This window comes from Prionailurus viverrinus, chromosome A1 (genome assembly GCF_022837055.1).
Source record: "Prionailurus viverrinus isolate Anna chromosome A1, UM_Priviv_1.0, whole genome shotgun sequence".
Taxonomy (NCBI): Eukaryota; Metazoa; Chordata; class Mammalia; order Carnivora; family Felidae; genus Prionailurus; species Prionailurus viverrinus.
The window spans coordinates 117,148,615-117,171,108 of NC_062561.1; the positions used below are offsets into that span (position 1 = coordinate 117,148,615).

Genomic DNA, 22,494 nt, shown 5'->3' on the forward strand with positions numbered 1-22,494 from the left:
TAAGATACTCTTAAAATGCTGGGAAGCAGCAGTGAGCAGCAGCTCCAGTGAGCCACGTGGTGTCAAGGATCTCAGGGATAAACAACCAATGCACTCACAACCATTCTGTTCTATGCATAGAACCATTTTCACTTTCAGTACAGTATTCAATAAATTGAATGAGATATTAAGTACTTTATGATGAAGAAGGCTTTGTTCTTGGTGATTTTTTCCAACTGTGGGCTAACACAAATGTTCTGAGCATGTTTAAGGTAGGCTTAGCTAAGCTATAATGTTTAATAGGTTAGGTGTGTTAAATGCATTTTCTTATTTATTTATTTATTTATTTATTTATTTATTTATTTATTTAGAGGACGCAAGTGAGTGAGTGGCAGAGAGAGAATCTCACGAGGGGCAGAGAGAGAGAGAAGCAGGGCTCACCCAAAGTGGGACTCGTGCTCACCCGATACAGGGCTCGTGCTCATCCGATGCGGGACTCGAACTCACAAGCTGTGAGATCATGAACTGAGCCGAAGTCAGATGCTTAACCAACTGAGCCACCCAGGAGCCCCTAAGTGCATTTTCAATTTAAGATATTTTCAACTTAAAATGGGTTTATCTGTACATAACAATCAAGAAGTCGAAACATTAATTTTTATAAGAGGCTGAGAGATTCTACACTATCAAGATAAAAATATTAAAATCTCTTTTAGACTGTAATTTCCATCACTGCAGACCAGTTTGAAGTTTCCATTAGGTTGACAATCTACTTATTTCTCGTTGTTAGTTTGCCCATGTTGTAGATTAGGTATAGTTATATAAACTGACTAAATTGCATCCTATTGGCAAAGCACACTAAGTTTTTTGGTTCATTTATTTTGAGAGAGAGAGCATGTGTGCACATGCGAGTAGGGGAGGGGCAGAGACAGAGGTAGGGAGAGAATCCCAAGCTGGCTCCATGCTCAGCACAGCACCCGAAGAGGGGCTTCATCTCACAAGTGTGAGATCATGACCTGTGCTGAAATCAAGAATTGGATTGGATGTTTAACCGAATGAACCACTTAAGGCGCTCCAGAGCACACTATTTTTAAGTTGACTGTGTGGTAGCTAAAGGATTCTGAGTTAACTAGAATAGAGCTGAAGTAAAGCTTGAGTTAATTACTGTTCTTTATCAAGTTTTTCTTAGTAGCAAAAGAGGACCAGAACAACAGAAGTTAATGCTTGCATAGATAATGAGAGAGGGGATAGGTGAGTGAACTTTTCATGGAAGCAGTTTATCAGCTACATTTTCATACTGAGATGAATATAGTAAGAGTTTACAGTTCTTCCAGCAGGACTACTTACTACATAATATAAGCAAGCTCCTTTTAGTGGCATTTGATATTTGGATGGTTGGAAGCTGTTTTATCATTCACTTCTCTTGCTGGCAAACTTCCTAAAAGGAACAGCAGTCTTTCTGCTATTATAAAACTGTTGTTTTTGCCTTTCACTACTTACATATTTAATTTCTAAAAAAAATGTCTGCCTATGGGTATATTTTTCTTTTCCCTTTTTTCTTGAAATACCATAGTGTTTTACTTTAGGGACTGGTTTCTGCCCTTTGATAGAGTTCTCATTGGTTTCTAATCTGTTAGGATCACAATCTTCCTGCTCACCTGTATGACTAAGGTTCCTTTTTCATAATTCATATGAATAGTTAGGAAAACATCTTTTTAGCCTTATGCTTAGAAAAATGCAGCTATTTCTCTTTGAGGATCAAACTGAACATAAATATTATCTTTAAATGCTGTTTGGTATGCAAAACTGAACTTGCCCTTAAAAAAGTTACACCATCTAGTGTGGACTGAAATTAATCCTACATTTTGTAGGAATTGAAATGGGTAGTATAAGTGGCTACATTGAGTAAGTATTAAATCTCTTATTTATCATGTCATTTGTACTAAGTGTTTAAAATAGATGGTTAATGAATTGGCACTGATGGATTATTTTTTGTTTCTTTAATAGGAACATGAATCTGAAGGTGGAAGAACACCTTTGATGAAAGCTGCAAGAGCTGGTCATTTGTGCACTGTACAGTTTCTTATTAGCAAAGGTAAGGAAAATATAAGTCATCATTTGTAAGAAGCTGTGATTTCTGGCAAAAAAAATCCTTAACTGTTTGTTTATTTATTTATTTTTATTTATGTGAAAGCGACTTTTCCTACAGTACAAGCATTGTATTCTAGTCTTTTTAGAAAATACTTTTGTAAGTTTATTTTTTGAGAGAGAGAGTGCACAAATGGGGAGGGGCAGAGAGAGAGAGGGAGAGAGAGAGAAACCCAAGCAAGCTCCGCGCTGTCAGTGCAGAGCCTGGTGCGGGGCTTGAACCCACAACTGTGAGATCATGACCTGAGCCGAAATCAAGAGCCGGACACTTAACCGACTGAGCCAAGCAGGAACCTCATATTATCACCTTTTCTTGCTGTCTTTTATTTAGTAAGTGTAGAGTTCATGAGGTACTTATTGGGATTTTTCTTTATTAGTTTTGAGTTTGAAGTTCATCAACCAAGTAGCATATTATTGCTCCCAAAAGTAGGAAAAGCCAAATATAAAATATCCAGCTATATTTAATAGAGTATTGTTCAACACTTAATGATAAGGAAGTTTTGCTGGAAGGTTGGGTGGGGAGGGGTGGAAGAAAGTCCACTACTGTTGTTTACCATACACTTGAATTAACCAAGTATGCAAGGCTGTTATTTATTAATTTTATATTCCTCTAGAGATTATATTATTAAAATATATTCAAGCAAAGAAGTTCAAATGATGAGTGAAAAGGTAGTTCAAGACTGTTTATTATGAAAAAGTGAAACACTGCTAAAGCCATGTTAGGTTGAACCATATAAAACTGTCGTTTTATATATCAAAAATGGTAATATCAGCAATTTCATTTGGTTCAGCCTAACTCTGTGTATAGTGTTAAAGGTACTCTGGCATCTGATGAAAGATCCTGGGGTAGGATGCTAAAATGCAAGGAAGGTCTGCTCAGGTGATGTTATGTTTTGTGAAATAAAAATTTTAGATAAAAATAAAAATTTGATATCTACATTCCAGCAAAACTTGGGACATTTTGTGTTATTTAGAAAGCAGTATAAAATTTTATCATTTTAAATATACTTTTCTTCTTTAATTGGATACAACTAGGTTTCTTTTCTTTTTATTTATTAAAAAAAATTTTTTTTACATTTATTTATTTTTGAGAGACAGAGCACAAGCAGGAGATGGGCAGAGAGAGGGGGAGACACAGAATCCAAAGCAGGCTCCAGTCTCTGAACTGTCAGCACACAGCCCGATGCAGGGCTCGAACCCATAAACCGTGAGATCATGACCTGAGCCAAAGTCGGATGCTTAACTGACTGAGCCACCCAGGCGCCCCATCTTTTCTTTTTATTTAAAAAAATGTTTTTAATGTTTATTTACTTCTGAGAAAGAGAGAAAGAGAGACAGAGCATGAGCTGGGGAGGGTCAGAAAGGGAGACACAGAATCCGAAGCAGGCTTCACGGTCTGAGCTGTCAGCACAGAGCCCAATGTGGGGCTGGAACTCATGAACTTCAAGAGCATGACCTGAGCCGAAGTCATTTGCTTAACTGACTGAGCCACCCAGGCTCTTCTAGGTTTATTTTCTTAATGTCACATTTTTGTTGTCAAATAAAGCATATCTTTACACAATGCTATAACATAGTCTGTAAAAGCAGTTTACCTCAAACATACTGAAGTAATAATAAACAAATGGGTAACCTTTGGAATTCTCGCATGCGGCTTTACTGAGGAAGTTATCTAATCATACCCTGTGACAACTCTGCTAAGCATGTAATTAGGCTTGTCAGGAGGAAGAACACATTGATTATAGCCTTCCTAGGCTTCCTAGCTGCTAACCAATCCTACCATCTAACTTTATTATTATTAACAACCTTAAAACTAATTTCATGTTGCTAATGTAAGAATGTTTATTGGTGTGTCTTGCCCTTCCCAAAAGGTACTTTTATGTGAGTTAGGATTAGGTTCAACTGGATATTTCTGAAAATTAAGTAAATTAATTATAGCCGTGGGGCGCCTGAGTGGCTCAGTCGGTTAAGTGTCCGACTTTGGCTCAGGTCATGATCTCACGGTTCGTGAGTCCGAGCCCCGTGTCAGGCTCTGTGCTGACAGCTCAGAGCCTGGAGCCTGCTTCAGATTCTGTGTCTACAAAAAGATTTTGCATTTAGACTTTCTTCAGGTCATGTTGAACAACGCTTCTGAACAACTTACTAAATAGCCTTTCAGATAACATTTTTGGATATTGTCTTCTCTCCATATCCAGGTCCCTCTGACTCTTAAATTATACAATATGAAGAATTATATATCTCTTAATGTCTTTGAAACATTTTGAGAGTGACATATAATATTATCTGAGGCTTTCATTAACCTGTATATATTTATTAATCTTCGTCTTCTAGATTTTCCATTTTAAAAGTGATATTGAATGAATGAACTACAGCTATGTGCAACATTGTGGATGAATCTCACAAATATTAAATTGGGCAGGGGCGCCTGGGTGGCTCAGTCGGTTGAGCGTCCGACTTCAGCTCGGGTCACGATCTCGCGGTCCGTGAGTTCGAGTCCCGCGTCGGGCTCTGGGCTGATGGCTCGGAGCCTGGAGCCTGCTTCCGATTCTGTGTCTCCCTCTCTCTCTGCCCCTCCCCCGTTCATGCTCTGTCTCTCTCTGTCTCAAAAATAAATAAATGTTAAAAAAAAAAAAGAAAATTAATTAAATTGGGCAAAAGAAGCCAGACACAAAAGAGTACACTGTGTGATTTCATTCATATAAGTTCAAAAACTAATACCAGTTTGGCAGTCAGGATGGTAGTACCATTGGAAGGGTGGGTAGTGACTGAAAGAGGGCACAAGGTGTGGGACTTCTGGTATGTGGATAGGGTTCTGTTTCTTTATCTGGGTGCTGGTTACACAGGTGTGTTCACTTTGTAAAAATTTTTCAACTGTACACTTAGGATTTGTTTGCTTTTTTTAAAAATTTATGTCAGGGGCGCCTGGGTGGCACAGTCGGTTAAGCGTCCGACTTCAGCCAGGTCACGATCTCACGGTCCGTGAGTTCGAGCCCCGCGTCGGGCTCTGGGCTGATGGCTCAGAGCCTGGAGCCTGTTTCCGATTCTGTGTCTCCCTCTCTCTCTGCCCCTCCCCCGTTCATGCTCTGTCTCTCTCTGTCCCAAAAATAAATAAACGTTGAAAAAAAAAATTTAAAAAAAAAAATAATAAATAAATAAATAAATAAATAAATAAAATAAAATTTATGTCATACTTCAAAAAAACTCTAAAGTGATATTATTATCTGCAAACTTGACTTGATTCCAGCTTTCTCTAATTTTGCTGTTGATGTTTCTTTGAAGGTGCCAATGTGAATAGGGCTACAGCCAATAATGACCATACGGTAGTGTCACTGGCTTGTGCAGGAGGTCATCTGGCAGTTGTTGAGCTACTGTTGGCTCATGGAGCTGACCCTACTCATCGACTTAAGGTATTCTACTTAAAAATAAGTAAATAGTTTTTATTAAAAGATAATGAAACTATGCTTGCCTCATCTCGGTGCTTAATATTCATTACTGTTTATAAATGAATGTTTGTTGTAGGCAGGTTGCCAAGAAACTAAATGTCTATAGCAGTCATAAGCAGAAATTTGCAGATAATTAATTAATAGCATCAATTTTTCTCAGGATGGCTCTACAATGCTCATTGAAGCTGCAAAAGGTGGCCATACAAATGTTGTTTCTTATCTGTTGGATTATCCGAACAATGTTCTGTCAGTTCCTACTACAGATGTGTCTCAGCTCACCTCACCTTCTCAAGATCAATCTCAGGTAAAGTAAAACAGAGTTGATTTATAAATATAGGGTCTTCAAATCGATTGGAAGTTTTTGTTTAAAATTACTTTTAGGGGTGCCTGGCTGGCTTAGTCAGAAGAGCACACAACTCTTGATCTCAGGGTCGTGAGTTCAAGCCCCACGTTGGGTATAGAGATTACTTAAATAAATAAACTTAAAAATTAAATAAATAAATAAATAAAATTAGGTTTAAAACAATTTTTTTAATTTTAGAAAAAGAATGTGAGCTGGGGAGAGGGACAGAAGGAGAGAGAGAATCTTAGGCAGGTTTCATGCCAGTAAGAAACCTGATGTGAGGCTTGATCCCATAACCCTGGTAACATGACCTGAGCCAAAATCAAGAGCTGGACACTCAACTGATTGAGTCACCCAGGCACCCCAAAATAAAATTAGTTTTAAGCAAAATGGATTTGTTTCTCTTTTCTATTACTTATTGAGATAAACATGATCCCAAATCTTTAAGGTTTATTTTCTTCAAAAGTACATGAAAATTTCTTATTATCTTACTGAAAAAAAAATCCTTTTTACAAAACACTTAATACCAAATATAAATACAAATTTTCCAAGTTGTCATCATACTGTAGGGTTGTTTTTAATAAACACCTTAAGCATAATCTTGAACCAAGAGATAACTTCTTCCTGAGTACCTCCCAATACAGTATTAATTATTGTAGAGATAGCTACTTTTGTCAACCAGGGTATAGTTAACTAGGATATATGCATCAGAAATTCATTAAAGTAATTTATAAGCCTACCTAAAAATATGGAGAGACTGTAGAGTATACTAAGTATACAAAGTTCAGTGAAATCTTAAGTTTTTTTCCACAACGGTACCCTGAGAACTGCTAAAATACCACAATTTGGCGACTATGTTGGCTTTTCTTTTTTTTGACCCATACAGAATTTGAACAAGGGTAAATTGGCCAGTTAATATGTGACTTGTACTCTTAACTATAATCAGAACCAACAAGGCCCCAACAAGGCTTTCTGTCTAACAAGAGAGTAATACTAATTCTCTTTAGCTTAAATCATTCACGGCTTATAGATTGCCCGAGCTTGTCCAATTCACTATTCACTATTCTCAGAAATTATTCTTTGGTGAGGCTTGCTTTTTTTTTTGTTTTTTTTTTTTTTTTTAAGAAACAAAAAAATGAATTTGGTGGCGTATAAATAAAATCTAAATTTCCATTTAATTTAAGGGCCTCCTTTTTATTCTTTGGTCTGAGATGGTATTTTTTCTGAGTTAATTTTTTAGGTTCCACGTGTACCAATGCATACACTTGCCATGGTTGTACCTCCCCAGGAACCTGATAGAACATCACAGGAGAACTCTCCTGCCCTTTTAGGAGTACAAAAAGGTTAGTTATTGAATTATTTTCCTTAAAATGGGTATTTCATCACCTAACTAATGAATTCACAAAAGTACTTTAATGGTACACCGTAACTGTGTGCCCAGGATTAATTGAATTAGGGATTTCTGACAAATGCTAGTAGTCTTACAGATTATTTATAAATGAAAGAACATAAATACTAAGAAAAATGATTTCTAATTTTCTTGCTAACATACTGCTAGTTGGAGTTTTCATCTTGCACAGGTGAAAATACTTTAAAAGCATATCAGGCTGTTGATTATATTACAGTAGCAAAAATTTATCAGGCATTCATTCTGCATTTGACAATTCTTTTGTTGAACAACAGTAAAATATGAGGAATGAAAATGTATGTTTGCTGTCTAGTTAAGTCTTAGTAGCACTTTTCAACTCTGGGAGTTAGAAGTTTAAGAATTATATGTAGTTTCTTTCATGTAATGCTGAATATGGTGGGCTTACATCTGTCATGTGAACCTAGACAAATAACTATCAAAAAGTATATAAATGATATCCAAGTGAATATTAAGAAGGAGCATATGTTATTTAAAGGACTTAAGTTTATGAACTCTCATATTTTCCTGCTGTCTTCACTTGTAGATAGAAAGTACCTTCGCTTGACAATCGTGTAGTTGTCATATCTCTGAAATAAAGTAGGTAATATGTAAGGTATTAAAAACTACGTAAAAACAAATTTATGAGCGTATTTCATTCAATATATAATAACCAAGCTTTAGATTTTTGAAATTACAGTGAAGTGTGTAAGTATATGTTAGTACCTCTAATACTATGATTTGAGAAAAGTTGGTTAGAGGTGACTATTATAGCAGCAAACAGAAGCTACTTTTAAATTATGTCAATTTTAGTAATTTAGAGTATTGAGGGCCATGATCAAGGATTAGTTCATTTCTAAACTATTAATTTCAGAGAGCAAATATCTGCAATCTCTCTGACTTAAGGTAGTTATGGAGTTTTCTATTGGACACTTAGCTACTCAAACTCTTCAAAAAATAAGACTGCTATTTTTTTTAAGACTGCTTTTTTTAATCTTAACAAATAAAAAAACAAATTAAGCATGTACTTGTTAAGGAATCTGAGTATCCTAACTGACTGACAGCCTTTAGTAAAATACTTAAACCTAAATGTCTCTGTTTTTATAATTTTTTGTTTGGCTATACATTGTAGAAGACTATAGTAACTTTGGCTAAAGAAATTCAGTACTAAATAAGAAATGATTAAAAAATACATTAATAACACAGAGGCACAAAAGAATCAAGAAATAAGCTAGGAAGGACATAAAGTGTCAACAGAGAAGAAGTAAAACATTTTAAATTCAGGTTTAATATGTAAGGCAACAGAAACGTTTGGGTAAGGTTTCTTTAAGTTGATGCTCAAGTGAGTAATATTTTTTAATTACTGAAAGACCTTTACTGAGTATCTACTTATTTTCTTCACTCTGATGTTTTATTACTTACTGAATAGCATAAAAATGAACTAATTTTTTAATGATCTTTCATTTTACTAAATTATTAGAGAAGGAAAAAATTAACACTTGTATTTAGACCCTTGGGTACTTGATGTTGTCAGCTGCCAGTGACATTGCCAACCTAGTAGTTCTTTACGTAGAGCCAACTGTGATAATCCACTGTGTTAAGATGTTATTTTAATATAAATCATGTGCATCGTAGAGTATTATATCACTATGAATTAGGAAAAATTAGTTGGTGTTGTAAACATACATACTGAAGTATCCAGATAGATAGGAAAACGTTATCTTAAATTATGGAAGAAATATTATTACTTTTTTCTCCTCAAAGTGTCTTTTTCTCCTCAAAACTCTGTTTTTTCTCTAAAGAAATTTCTTTGAGTGGTGAAATCTCTGTTCAATGCTCGTGTTTTTGTTTCTTCTAAGTCCTTAGACTATCTCTGTGTTGCATGTTTGATTAGGGATGGAGGAAGAGTTCTTACTCTTTAGGACTCTCTTCCTTTCCTAGCAATCAGTTTTTAAGTTCTTAGAACATTTCACTTATGTCTGAAGTGTTTTTATTATTCATATCTGTATCCTTCTAGAACATATCATGCCCTTAAAACTTAACCAGGTATTTTGGGGCACCTGGGTGACTCAGTGAGTTAAGTGTCCAACTTCTGCTCAGGTCAAGATCTCACAGTTCATGAGTTTGAGCCCCGCGTCAGGCTCTGTGCTGACAGCTCAGAACCTGGAGCCTGCTTAGGATTCTGTGCTTCCCCCTCTCTCTGTTCCTTCCCCCCTCATGCTCTGTCTCTGTCTCTCTTTTTCTCTGTCTCTCAAAATAAACATTAAAAAAAAAAAAAGACTTACCCAGGTATTATATATATATCCTACTCAGATATTCTTTTCTTTCATGATCCATGTGCTTCGTTTGCCTAGGCTCCATCCATCTTGACCCATATTCTCCTTTTTTAGGCAACTAATCTCACTTATCCATGGTCGGTTTTCAAAGGAATCAGCATTCTAGGTGGTATTTGACAGAGGCCTCAAGATCACCTCTATAAACAAAATGTGAAACCAGGTGATAGTGGTATGCTCCGTTTTCTAGCATTATTTAGCTTTACTAACTATAGTTTTGAACGTTCAGTTGGGAAAGAATATGTAAATAATATCAACCTTTTGCCCTTCCAAATCAGTTTTGTAAATAAATTTGTTACTTAAAGCCACTCTTGCATCCAACTTATTTGTTGTAACTGGTTCTCCAGGAATTCTAAAAGATAGGACTCATAATTATCTTCTGCAGGCTGTACATCTTAGAACTAATTTGTTGCAAAGCACTAAAATGATGTCAGGATAAACAAAACACATCTTTGTGTGTACCTCAGGCCCTCTTGAGGAGTAATTTCTTTTCTCTGGAGTCCAACAACACTTCATGGGATCTTCCTTCAGACTCTGGTCACTCCTGCCTCTTCCCCTCCCCTTGGACTTCAAAGTGTAGAAAGAAGGTTGAGTTAATCATACTCCATTCCTGCTGCTTTATTGTCGTGGATTCTCTTTTGTTTTATTTATTCTCTTTTCTCCGTCTTCCCATTCCCTTACTTCCCTTGTAGGCAATGACTCTACTGTGTTTGATGTGAGTTCTTTTGTTCTTATAAAATGTTTACTACTTTGTGCGTATTTTTGATTTACATGACTGGTATTGTGCTATAGGTTGTGTTTTGTTTTTTACTTTTCTCACTCAGCACTGTTTTAAAGATCTATCGATGTGTATCCACCTCTAGATTATTTCTACTGGCAACACAGTGCTTCACCCTGTATATTTTTCTTGTTTTACTTCTCCTTTTCCAGTGATGGGTATACCAAATAGCCTCTCATTCCCCACCACCACAGACAATGCTGTGATGAAAGTCATGGTACAGTCCCCTTGTGGGTCTGTGTGAGAATTTCTTTGGGATATAATCAGGAGCAGAATTACCTGTCTGAGGAATGCATAATGTTTATCTGACAAAATGCCACAAATTTGCTCTCCGGGATGGCTATAGAAGTTTACACTCCCACTAGTAATGCATAAGGGTTCCCATATTATACACCCTCCTTCCCATTTCCATGCTTTCCAACCCTTGACTTAATTCTTACATTTGGATTTGTACATCTTTATCTCCCCTTTTAGACTGTAAGCTCCTCAAGGGCAGGGTTTATGTTGCTCATCTTTGTATGGCTCACTATGCCTTGCTTATACTAGATGCTCATATATTTGTTGAATAAATTAATGGTGCCAGGCTAAGAATTTAGATTATTCTGAAGACAAAAGAAAATTATTAAGAATTTTTTTAAGAAGAGAGACATTGTAATTAAAGAGGATGTGTAAAAAATTAAGAAGTAGTATTCTAGAGTGGTTCGGACAAGATCGCAAAAAATTTGAACATAAACTAAGAAATTAACATGCTGCTTTGTATCCCAGAATTGTTTATTAGAGTAGGTAACATGAGAAGTTCTTATTTTTATATCAAATCAGTAAAATCGTATAGAAATTATATGTACAGTGAATGAAATTGAGTGTTCCTCTGGAAATTTTACTCCTAATGTTCTCTAGTTTAGCAGATTTCCATGTAATCATGCTTATATGGATTTACATATGCCTGAATTTAATCTTTTAACATATAGCTGTTTACAGTAAAAGGCAGAAAGTTGAACTAATCTTTTAGGATGTTACACAGATGCTCTGTCTTTGGACATGCTTGGTTATCCTTACTGTATTAAAGCTGTATAGCATGCCCTGTTACTTTGGGAAATTCTGAGATAGAAATTTAGGCATAAAGGCAAAATAAGTCTTTTCTAGGCCAGTGGCTTTCATTTTTGACACATTTTGACTGTGACCATAACAGGAAATATTTTATATTGAAACTCAGAACACAATATACATCTGTTTACCCAAACATAAATTCCATTAGATAATATATACTCTACTACACTTGATGTATTGTGTTATTTTCAACTGTATTTCATCAACCTTTTTTTCCATTTAAGACCCAGTTGGGAGTGCTATTTCATTCTAGTAAGATGCTGTGTAGTAATGTAAGAAAGCAAGGGAATTGTGGAACAGCGCTTAAATGTCCTTAGACAAAATCAAGTAAGGAAATATGAAACCAAATCCAGACCCATCTGTATGTCCTATAATTTTCCCTTTGGCCATTATTTTTTATTGCACACTATCCTATTTTATACATGAAAATAACTGATGGAATTAAGCTCATTTCAGTAGTAAACTAAATTTTTGTCAAATATATGTCTACCTCATTCCCTTACTGCGCATAAAAGAAAGGCTATGTTTGAAACCGTCTCTGTGTTATGGTTTCTTATTACAAACTCTTAGTTTTATTGATGGTACAAAAGGGAAAGCTGAGGAAGTAGGATAAACACCAGACCAAAGAGTTAGATGTTGCTTTACCTATATTCCTAAATAGTACTTTATGATGTCTCTCACTGCTGCCAGTGAATAGATTTAATTTATTTGTACGTGACAGTGGGAGATGTTTTAAAGAGGTGGAACTCTTATTTTCTGGCATCTTACACAACTGCCTTCCTACCTACTAAAATTTTTGTTGCTAGAAGGATGCTTGTCACATTCTCTTCTTTTCCCAAACACAGAAGGTGTTGCTTTAACTTCTAGGAATAATTAGGTGACATTATTTGTGCTTCACCACCTTGTTTTATTCTTGATTTATAGCTTGAATTAGTGCTCTAATGTGTAGCTATGCAATCCCACTAACTCCATGATTACAGATACTCAGCCATTGGCTATTTTGGGAAGAACTGTTTTTTGTCCATTATTTTCTACCATCGTGTTCTTCCTGCTACATATGTCCTCAGCTTATAGTCTTTATATTCAGTTACATAAGTTACTTTTAGTAATCTTGTACTCTAAACTTCTTGGATTTTATTTGTTAATAAGATAGGGCTTGGGGTGCCTGGGTGGCTCAGTCCGTTAAGTGTCTGACTCTCAGTTTTGGCTCAGGTCATGATCTCATAGTTTCATGAATTCAAGCCCAGCGTTGGGCTCTGTGCCGACAGCACAGAGCCTGCTTGGGATTCCCTCTCTCTCTCTCTCTCTCTCTCTCTCTCTCTTTCTGCCCCTCCCCTATTTGAACTGTCTCTGTGTCAATAATAAATGAATAAACTTGAAAAAAAAAAAAGATAGGGCGTATTCCTGTTAGTATACTAGCGTGTTGTAAATAAAATTAATGAGCATTTAAAGGAACATTCATTCTTTGCAGAGCTACTAAATTGCTGATGTTATTGCATTTATTACACGATTGAAAATTTCTTTGCTGGACTAGCAGATGTCTACATTGCTGTTTGTGGCAGTAAATCTCCTTTTTCTTACCTGTTGATTGTTATTAGGTACTTGGAACAGATAAACCAAACCATGAATTCCTGTAAGATCTTATAGTAGTTATTAAATTATCTCACAAATATAACAGCTTTTGCTCAGGAAGATTAAAGTCTTTACCCATCTCTTAGTTCAGATAAAATTAAATATGGGCAATACATTTTGATGAGGGTTGCTTTCAAAGAATAATTCTCTTAAAATGATTGCCTTAATTTCAAAACTGTGGTATCCTGACCCTGTTAAAGTCAATATCTAGGGGGAAAACTGTTAGACTTTTTCATTAATAACATGTTGAAGATGCTTGAGGTATATGCAGTTTTGAGATCTCCGACTCTAGAAGAAAAAAACCAAAAAACAGTTGACGCTCTAATTTTTTTCCCTAGTGGTTTCATTACCCTCTTGTAATTCAGAGTATTTTAACATCAAACGGGTGATGACTTTTTCCTTTGGACTTAAGAATCATTGTGAATACATTGGATGATCTTATTTTTAAAAACCTTAAGTTACTTATATTATTCATATGTTGACTGCAATTCAAAATAGTAAACAACTATTTTTTACCCACATCTTTTTTAAAAGCGGCTCTATTGTTGTTTAACTTACATACGTTAAAGGTCCTTCGTTTTAAGTGTACAGTGCAGCGAGTTTTAGTAAATTTACAGAATTTTGTAACCATCACCACCATCTAGTTTTAATCTCTATCATTCTGAGACCTTTCATGCCAGTTTGTAATCAATCAATCTTCCTTCTCACTACTGTAACCCCAAGCAACCACTACTTTTCTTTCTGTCTCTATAGATTTGCCTTTTTCTTTATAGATTTGATATAAATGGAATTGCATAATATGTGATCTTTTGTGACTGTCTCCTTTCACTTAGTGTAATGTTTTCAAGGTTCATCCCCCTTATAGAATGTATCAGTAGTTTGTTCCTTTTTATTGCTGAATAGTCCCAATTCTTCCTAAACAGGAGGATTAAGCCTTGAGTATGCCTCAGAGTAGTTACTGTATATATTTTTTTTCCATTTTATGTCCCAATGTTAGGATTGTTAATATTGATAATTATTTTGTAATGAGGGGAGTAACTTAAGTGCAATCCAAAATCTTAAAATAACACACATTTACTTCATTTTTAACATACACTGTCAGTATGAGAAATCCTATATGAGAAGCCTGGTTTCTCCTAGGTAATACTCAGTTTCTCTCGTAGACTTTTACATGAAGAGTTTATTTAAACTCAGAATAATTGTCCTTTGTGACTTAAGTTTAATATAGTTTTCAGGTAAAGAAATGCTAAAGACTTATTAGTGGAAAATTTTAGGATAGGTCCTGAAAAAACTGATTTCATGCTGTATTTTAATGTAACAAGACAAAGGTTTTGGCCGCTTGAAAAATACTTTTCACCACTTTGATTTATAAGTTACAGTTTCCTGTAGTAACCTTTACTTGCACAGTTAATATTGTGAAGAAACAATTGAAAAGTTAAGCTAATACTGATGATATCCTCAATGCTATTTTGACACTATTTTAGATTTGACATTCTTTAAAAGTCCAATCTACTAAGCAAAATTTCGAGATTTTTCCTCTTTGATTTCCTTTCTCCCGGACCTGTTTTAATTTCCAGAATCCTCCTATCCTAAAGATTCGATTTTTTAATTAAAAAATTCCCATTTTTTGAATTGGCAACATCCCAGCGTGTGCTATGTGAAATAGAGGAGTCTAGTCTTTAATCTGCCTCCCACCGGTGTGAGTCTTTGAACATTCATTTTACAGCCTTAGTTAAAAGGGTTTTGGGAGGGAGGTCCGTGTGTGTGGGAGGGGGAGCTGATTTTTTTTTTTTTTTTTTTTAGCATGGCACTTTTTCAAACATTTTTCATGTGCTTAGGTACATCCAAGCAGAAGTCCAGTTCCCTGCAGGTAGCAGATCAGGACGTACTGCCACCTTTTCACCCATACCAGCCTTTGGAGTGCATAGTAGAGGAGACTGAAGGCAAGCTGAATGAACTGGGACAAAGAATTAGTGCTATTGAAAAAGCACAGCTTAAGTCACTGGAGTTAATTCAAGGTGAACCTCTGAACAAAGATAAGATAGAAGAACTTAAAAAGAACAGAGAAGAGCAAGTCCAGAAGAAGAAGAAAATACTGAAGGAACTGCAGAAAGTGGAAAGGCAGTTGCAGATGAAAACACAGCAGCAATTTACCAAAGAATACTTGGAAACCAAAGGTCAGAAAGACACAGTATCTCCACAGCAGCAGTGCTCTCATAGCGGAGTCTTCCCAGAAGGGGAAGGAGATGGTAGTCTCCCAGAGGATCACTTTGCAGAGTTACCTCAGGTTGACACACTCTTATTTAAAGATAACGATGTTGATGATGAGCACCAGTCTCCACCATCGGCAGCACAAATTGATTTTGTCCCAGTCCAGCCTTTATCATCTCCACAGTGTAACTTTTCCGGTGACTTAGGTTCTAATGGGACAAGTTCTCTTGAACTTCAGAAAGTATCAGGTAATCATCAGCTTATAGGACAGCCTCAGATTGCTATTACTGGACATGATCAGGGGCTGTTAGTTCAAGAACCAGATGGACTAATGGTTGCAACTCCAGCCCAGACGCTTACCGACACTCTTGATGACCTGATAGCAGGTGGGTTAAGAAATATATCTGTAATAATTTCTCTTTAATCTGTGTGCTCAACTTCTTTACACGACCCCCCAAAGACACCAACCTGGTACTTTTCCATTTTAGACCTATCTTTGTAAAATTACTTATTCCTAGAGGTGTTTTGGAAGTGAATTTAAGCCAGACAGCACTAATGCACAAAAGTGTGTTTTCCCCTCTTCTTTTTCGTTATTTGCAAAGGCAAAGAAATAAAATTGACATGATCTTTTATTTTAGAACTTTGGTATCAAAACCACCCTGTGGGGGGGAAAAAAATCATTAAAAAATTAAATTAAATTTAAAAAAAAAGAAAAAGAAAGAAACCACCCTGTGGGGGCACCTGGGTGACTCAGTTGGTAGAGCATGCAACGCTTGCTTTCCAGGTTGTGAGTTTAAGCCCCATGATGGGTGTAGAGACTACTTTAAACAAATAAGCAAAAACATATCCTGTGTTGTATCTTGGGTAGGAGACCTCTAAATAGAATTTCTTTGTAGACCTTAGAGATATTCACGTAAGATTATACGTTAAATTTTCCTGCTATTGATTTTCATATGTGGAAATCGTAATTCTAAATTACATGGCTTTCTCTTTATTTATAATTATATTAGATCACTTTAATATTTGTAATTAAAAGGGATGTTCAGAGAAAACTACGCATTCCATGTTCTTGTATCTGTGGTCAGAAGATTCAAATTACCCTGAAGTTATCATCAACTGGATGATGATTTGGAGATTGGGATTTTCATATTTACTATCCTGATGAAAGCACACAAAGACACCACACATACACACAGGAAAAGAGAAAAAGAAAGGCCTGATAACCTTAAAGTATATGTTTCTGTTTATTGTTGTGTGGAAAATTACAACTAGATTTGAAATGAGGTGCACAAGTTTACTTTCCCTTTCATTGTCCTTGCAGCAGTGGGAAAACAGTGCAATTAATCATTTACCTTCCTAAAGATGGCTGGTGAATGTATCACCTCCATGAGAGCCCAGTTCAGAAATGCAGCCAGAATGGCTGTTGACAGTGGATGAAGACCAAGAACTAAGATGTAGCTGGAGTGATATTCAAAGGCAGGCCAGTCCTCTGTCTCTTGATTGCAACATTTTTTTCCTTACTGTTGTCTGTTTCCTCTTGTCATATTCTCCTCCCCTCTTCCCATCCCAATTATGCTATCCCAGTTTCCTTTCTTCTTTTGTGAGCTTTTAGCCTTCCTAATCTTTGCTGAATCTTTAAAAATGTGGAATAAGCTTACTTAAATCAGGAATTATATTGGGCTTGTATATGACTTGTAATGGTTATAGAACTGTGATACTGCCTATGAGTTTCCTCTGATATGTAATTAGTATCACTGTGCAGAAGAGGAATATCTTAGTTTCCTAGAAAGAGAATAAAAATGCTGGGAAAGGTTTTAAGAAGTTAGATTCTTTATTCTTTAATTTGGGTTTTTTATACCTGCAGCCAACAGTCGCTTAACTCAAATGAACTTTATGTCATTAGCATTGAGAGTTGTTATAAATTATGAATAAACTCTTAAGGGTTCATTTATAGTTCTAATTTCTAATCTAATATAAGCAGATATTTGAGTGTCAAGTACAAATATGAATAATAATAATGAAACCAATCATATGGGAATAAAATTTTTAAGACTTAGGATTCTATAAGTAGCATTATAATGTTTGTAATTACATACTCAGTTTGCAGTTATGAAACGCACATTACTGCTCAATCTAGCTTTGTTGTAACTTAGAACCTGTCTTTTTTTTTTTTTAAATAATGTAGAAACAGCTCTAAAAGGAATTTGAAGATATTAACTTTATGGTAGTATTTATGGGTGGTTCTTGTATGGGAGGTGAAATTTTATTTCATTCAACTATTTGTTAAATTGAAATGGTCTTTTATAAAGTTCAAAATATTTGTTTAGAAACACCTTTTATTTATACATGTTAATATAAACTGAAAAATTAATTTCTGTTAGACATTAGTCTAGTGATAGTTGGCCTATCATTTTGTACGATATTCTTTTATTAACAAGCTTTCACATATAAATCAACCAATAAATACAAAAGTTATCTTCATATAAAAATTTTCCATTTTTATGAAGGTTATCTGTTTTAAAATATATAGCAACAATTAAATTTCCTTTTTCAGTATGACAAACTTTCTCACTTAAAGTTAAAAAATGTTATTAAGTCCCGGTTTCTTTTAATTTTCTTTATTGAAGGTGAAAGAAATCAGACAAGGGTGGATTAGGTGAATACCTAATTCTACGATTGCATGCTATATTAATATATTAATAATAATTATAGATCAGGCCAAAGATGTAATTAATTTTACCCAAATTAAATCTAGTTCTCATCCCTTGTATTTAATAAAGGAGAGAATACTGTATATCTTACAGTTTTACTTTAGAGAATATCCATTAAATAATAGCAATAAATTTTGCTCTTTAAATATAGGAGTATTTTTTTCTTTATTGCTTGTATGGCAAAATATTTTCATGTAAATGAGTTGGTTAGATAAGTAATTTAGTAAGACGGTGACTTGATTAACTTAGTATTTTAGTGTATAGTCTTATATGTGTCATACTTGATATAGTCCCAGACAGAATGTATGTAAACTCTTGATTGGGAGCATGGTTCTTCAGGTCCTTTCCTTGTAAAAATAAGTGTTGGGCTTTTAGAAGTTATCATAACGACAAGTGATTCTCAGTTCAAATGTATAGAACTAAGATTTAGAAATCTAAAATTCAAAATAGCTTTGACAATTGAGCATTTCTAGAAACATCTAGTAAAAATTTTATCATTAATATATAAAGATCAATTAAAAATCAAGTAATATCAATTTATTCACATTTATTGAGCACTTACCATGTACTAAGCTCTGTGCTCAATGCTTTATATACATTATCTCATGGCTATTTATAATAATCTTATAAAATAGGTCCTTTTCCCACGTCTGTTTTTCTGTTGAAAAACTAAGACATATGGATATTAAGTTACTACTAGGTGCCAAGATTTAAACTCAGTTCAGCCATGTTTAAAAACCTTAAGTGTAATATGCATGCATCTGATTCATCTTGAAGTTCTGGTTTTATCTTAAAGATATTTGTTATTCCCTTGGACTTCTAAAAAAATGAACAGTTTCCCTTATTTTTATATAAAGATTTTATATATATGTAAGTTTTATATAGTTTTGTGGCTAGCACATTGTTAGTGTTGTTGGCACCTTAATAGGTTCTCTTAAAACAAATTCTCGTTCAAAAGTATATTGCTTTAAGTAATCTTATAGTATAATCTTAAGAATAAAAAGGTACTTAGGAAATCCTCTTATTTTTGAGAGAATTTGCAATAAAATATCTTTAAATAATTTCTTCTAATGTTAATATTTTACTTATAGGCTTTTATTTATTTGTATATATTTACTAAAGTTACTATTATATAAAACAGATTATGGTAATTTAATTTTCTAAACTCTCACAGCATAGTTTATGTACCCGTAGTATCTGAGATTTTTATATAGTAAAGTTTATTATTATCTTCCATATTGCCTACAAAACCATGTTAAATTTCATAAAGAATTAAGTAGAATATTGCAGTTAGTTCTTCTATCACCCCATTTTAGGATAGTGCATAAATTTAATTTGAATTGTATAGTGACTTTTGTGGCAGCAATCTATATTAGTCATTTTCAGAGACATTTCATTCAGAGGTAGGAAACGTTTTAGGGTTTATGAAAATGTAATAGTCCTGGTGTAATTTTATGTTAATAAAACCTTTATTCCACATGTACCTTTTTAAATCTTGCTACTTTCTAGTCTTCATTACTTTTCGTATGTAATTAATCCTATTAAAGTCACTTTTGTGGAATGTTTCTGATTGTCATTATTGCAAAGAGGAAAAAATGTTTCTAGGATAATATTGTACAAAAATGTATGATAGCTGATATAACAACACATTTTTGGTAATAGAGCTGTTAAATGCACAAAAGTATTTTTTAAAAACCATCTCTGTGAAGAAGTCTTTTTTGTATCACATCTGACATAGTGCTCTAATCAGTTATTTAAAAAATTTAAGTATCAGGGCGCCTGGGTGGCGCAGTCGGTTAAGCGTCCGACTTCAGCCAGGTCACGATCTCGCGGTCCGTGAGTTCGAGCCCCGCGTCAGGCTCTGGGCTGATGGCTCGGAGCCTGGAGCCTGTTTCCGATCTGTGTCTCCCTCTCTCTCTGCCCCTCCCCCGTTCATGCTCTGTCTCTCTCTGTCCCAAAAATAAATAAACGTTGAAAAAAAAAAAAAATTAAAAAATTTAAGTATCTGTTTTTCATAATAACAAAAGGAGATAACATGGATAGACAACATTAATAATGATAAAAAAAAGGAGTTATGTTAGTAAGGTATATGTGGATAATTATGAGACTACTGTTATAAGCTTATTATTACAGAGAAGCTACATATTACTCTTTAGTGTCTTATTTTCTAGAGCTGTTTTCCAAACGTATCTGCTGTTTTGAGGAGGTATAGCAAAATACTATCTGCTTTTAATTCATTGATGACAAAAAATTTTTTTATTAAACTTTGTTTCCATTGTGCACATTCTTATATGTGAAACAAAAATACATAATAATTATTCCTATTCGTAACCATGATAGAAGCTATAGAAATTCATATGGCCAAGACAATTTTATATATATTGGTGGGGAGAAGAGCGGGACAGATCATGTAGAAATATATCCGAACATCTTAGGTTTGCAAGTTATTTAAGAAGTAGTATACTAAACTTAGTCATTTTTTCTTGTGAATGGTATCCTTGATTAGGATCCAGTCATATCAAAATTCTAGAGACTAAACATTCTCTAGCATGTGAAATGATTACATTTTCTGTTGAGACCTGTGTTTTTGATTTTTGGTCTAGGTAAGAGAAGGTTATTGTTATCACTGAAGCTTTGTCTTTTTTTTTTTTTTTTTCATATTATTAATGGTTATATGTTTTTTTCTGAGTATTTTCTTAAGTGAGTAGTAATGTTTATATTTTTCAATACAGTGAACAATAGTACTGAAAGTCCTATAAAATATCTGATACTTACATTTATTGAGCACTTAACATGTGCCAAACACTGTGTGTTTTAAATGTTTTTTGTTCCTTACCTAGCAGACAACTCATAACATCCCTCTGAATAGGTCCCATTTCTCCCTCTGTGGGGTTAACACTGCCTCTTAAGAAACATAAGCAATATGCAGAGACATAAAGATAGAATGTAAGTTAACTCAGTTTTCAAACACCAGACTGATATCTCTAATAAAAGTTCCAATGTTCATTTTAAGAATAGTTTTATTTTCAGACATTGATGCATTTTAGCAAATTTTCAAAGTAAATATTGAATTTTAAAACATATTCTCTGCTATTTATGTGAGAAATATTTTAATGTATTCTCTCCCCCCCCCCTTTTTTGTATTGTCTTTAGGATGTTTTTATCTAATTACCTTTTACAAACTAAGATACAAAATTTATTACTTATTGGAAACTACTTTTTCCCTATTGACAGGATAAAAGGCTATCATTTGTTGTATATTCACTAAATAATGGGCACCATGCTAATAAGTACTTTACCTGCATCATCTCAAGTGGTGTTTCCAACAATTTTTCAAGGCAGGTACTATTATTATCATCCTCATTTTACATATGAGGAAAATTGAGACTCTCCGAGGTTAAATTACTTGCCCGAAATCAGAAAGTGGTGGAACTAGGATTTAAGCATAGGTCCGTTTGACTCCAAAGCTTGTGATTTGACTACTACATTATATTCCTGCTATAAAATTTTCTGTTTTTTGTGTTTTTCTGTATACAAATGACTTCATTCTTTCAAGTAGCATTCAGCAATGTGAATATTGTTTTTCAGCTGTGAGTAGCAGAGTGCCCACTGGTTCAAACAGTTCCTCTCAGACCACAGAATGTCTTACACCTGAACCCTGTTCACAGTCTCCAAGCAATGTGGCTTCCCAGTCTATGCCCCCTGTGTATCCTTCAGTTGACATTGATGCACATGTGAGTAGATTGCTTTATTTAAACTTATTTTGCAAATTCTGATTTTCTTTGGAAAAGAAAATTATTGTACATTCATTGTACAAATAAGAATTATTTGCTCTTCAATTGATAATCCCATTGTAAACAAAAACCAACCTTTTTTCCTTTTAGACTGAGAGCAATCATGACACAGCATTGACATTAGCTTGTGCAGGTGGCCACGAAGAACTTGTGTCTGTACTCATTGCACGAGATGCTAAAATTGAGCACAGAGACAAAAAAGGTAAGACATGTCAGTCAGAAGTAAAGCCTAAGAGTTTTTCGTGTGTGTTTTTGTGTGTGTCTGCCTGTTTAGAAGATAATTGTTATTTTTTTAATATTTATTTTTGAGAGAGAGAATGGGAGCGAGCAGGGGAGGGGCAGAGAGAGAGAGAGAGGGAAAGAAGATCTGAAGCAGGCCTCATGGCTGATATCAGCGAGCCTGATATGGGGCCCAGACTCACAAACCTTGAGAACATGACCTGAGCCAAAGTTGGACGCTTAGCTGACTGAGCCACCCAGGCGCCCCAAAAACAATTATTTTTTTATTATCAATAAGTAGTTCCTAAACTATCTCAGTGAAAAGATGGAGAAGCAGGGGTACCTGGGCAGCAGCTCAGTCTGTTAAGTGTCTGACTCTTGATTTCAGCTTAGGTCA

The 22,494-nt window shown here is 34.7% G+C and overlaps 1 protein-coding gene across 4 annotated transcripts in view; it reads left to right on the plus strand.

The window, feature by feature from the left end:
• The window catches only part of ANKHD1 (ankyrin repeat and KH domain containing 1), a 132,944-nt gene that overhangs the window by 83,270 nt on the left and 27,180 nt on the right, over positions 1–22,494 (plus strand). For all 4 annotated transcript variants that reach the window (XM_047860564.1, XM_047860556.1, XM_047860581.1 and 1 more), the window contains 7 exons: positions 1,984–2,071; positions 5,401–5,528; positions 5,725–5,868; positions 7,148–7,250; positions 15,001–15,759; positions 21,673–21,818; positions 21,969–22,080. In XM_047860564.1, the coding sequence (XP_047716520.1) occupies positions 1,984–2,071; positions 5,401–5,528; positions 5,725–5,868; positions 7,148–7,250; positions 15,001–15,759; positions 21,673–21,818; positions 21,969–22,080 (1,480 nt within the window). The remainder of the gene's footprint in view (positions 1–1,983; positions 2,072–5,400; positions 5,529–5,724; positions 5,869–7,147; positions 7,251–15,000; positions 15,760–21,672; positions 21,819–21,968; positions 22,081–22,494) is intronic.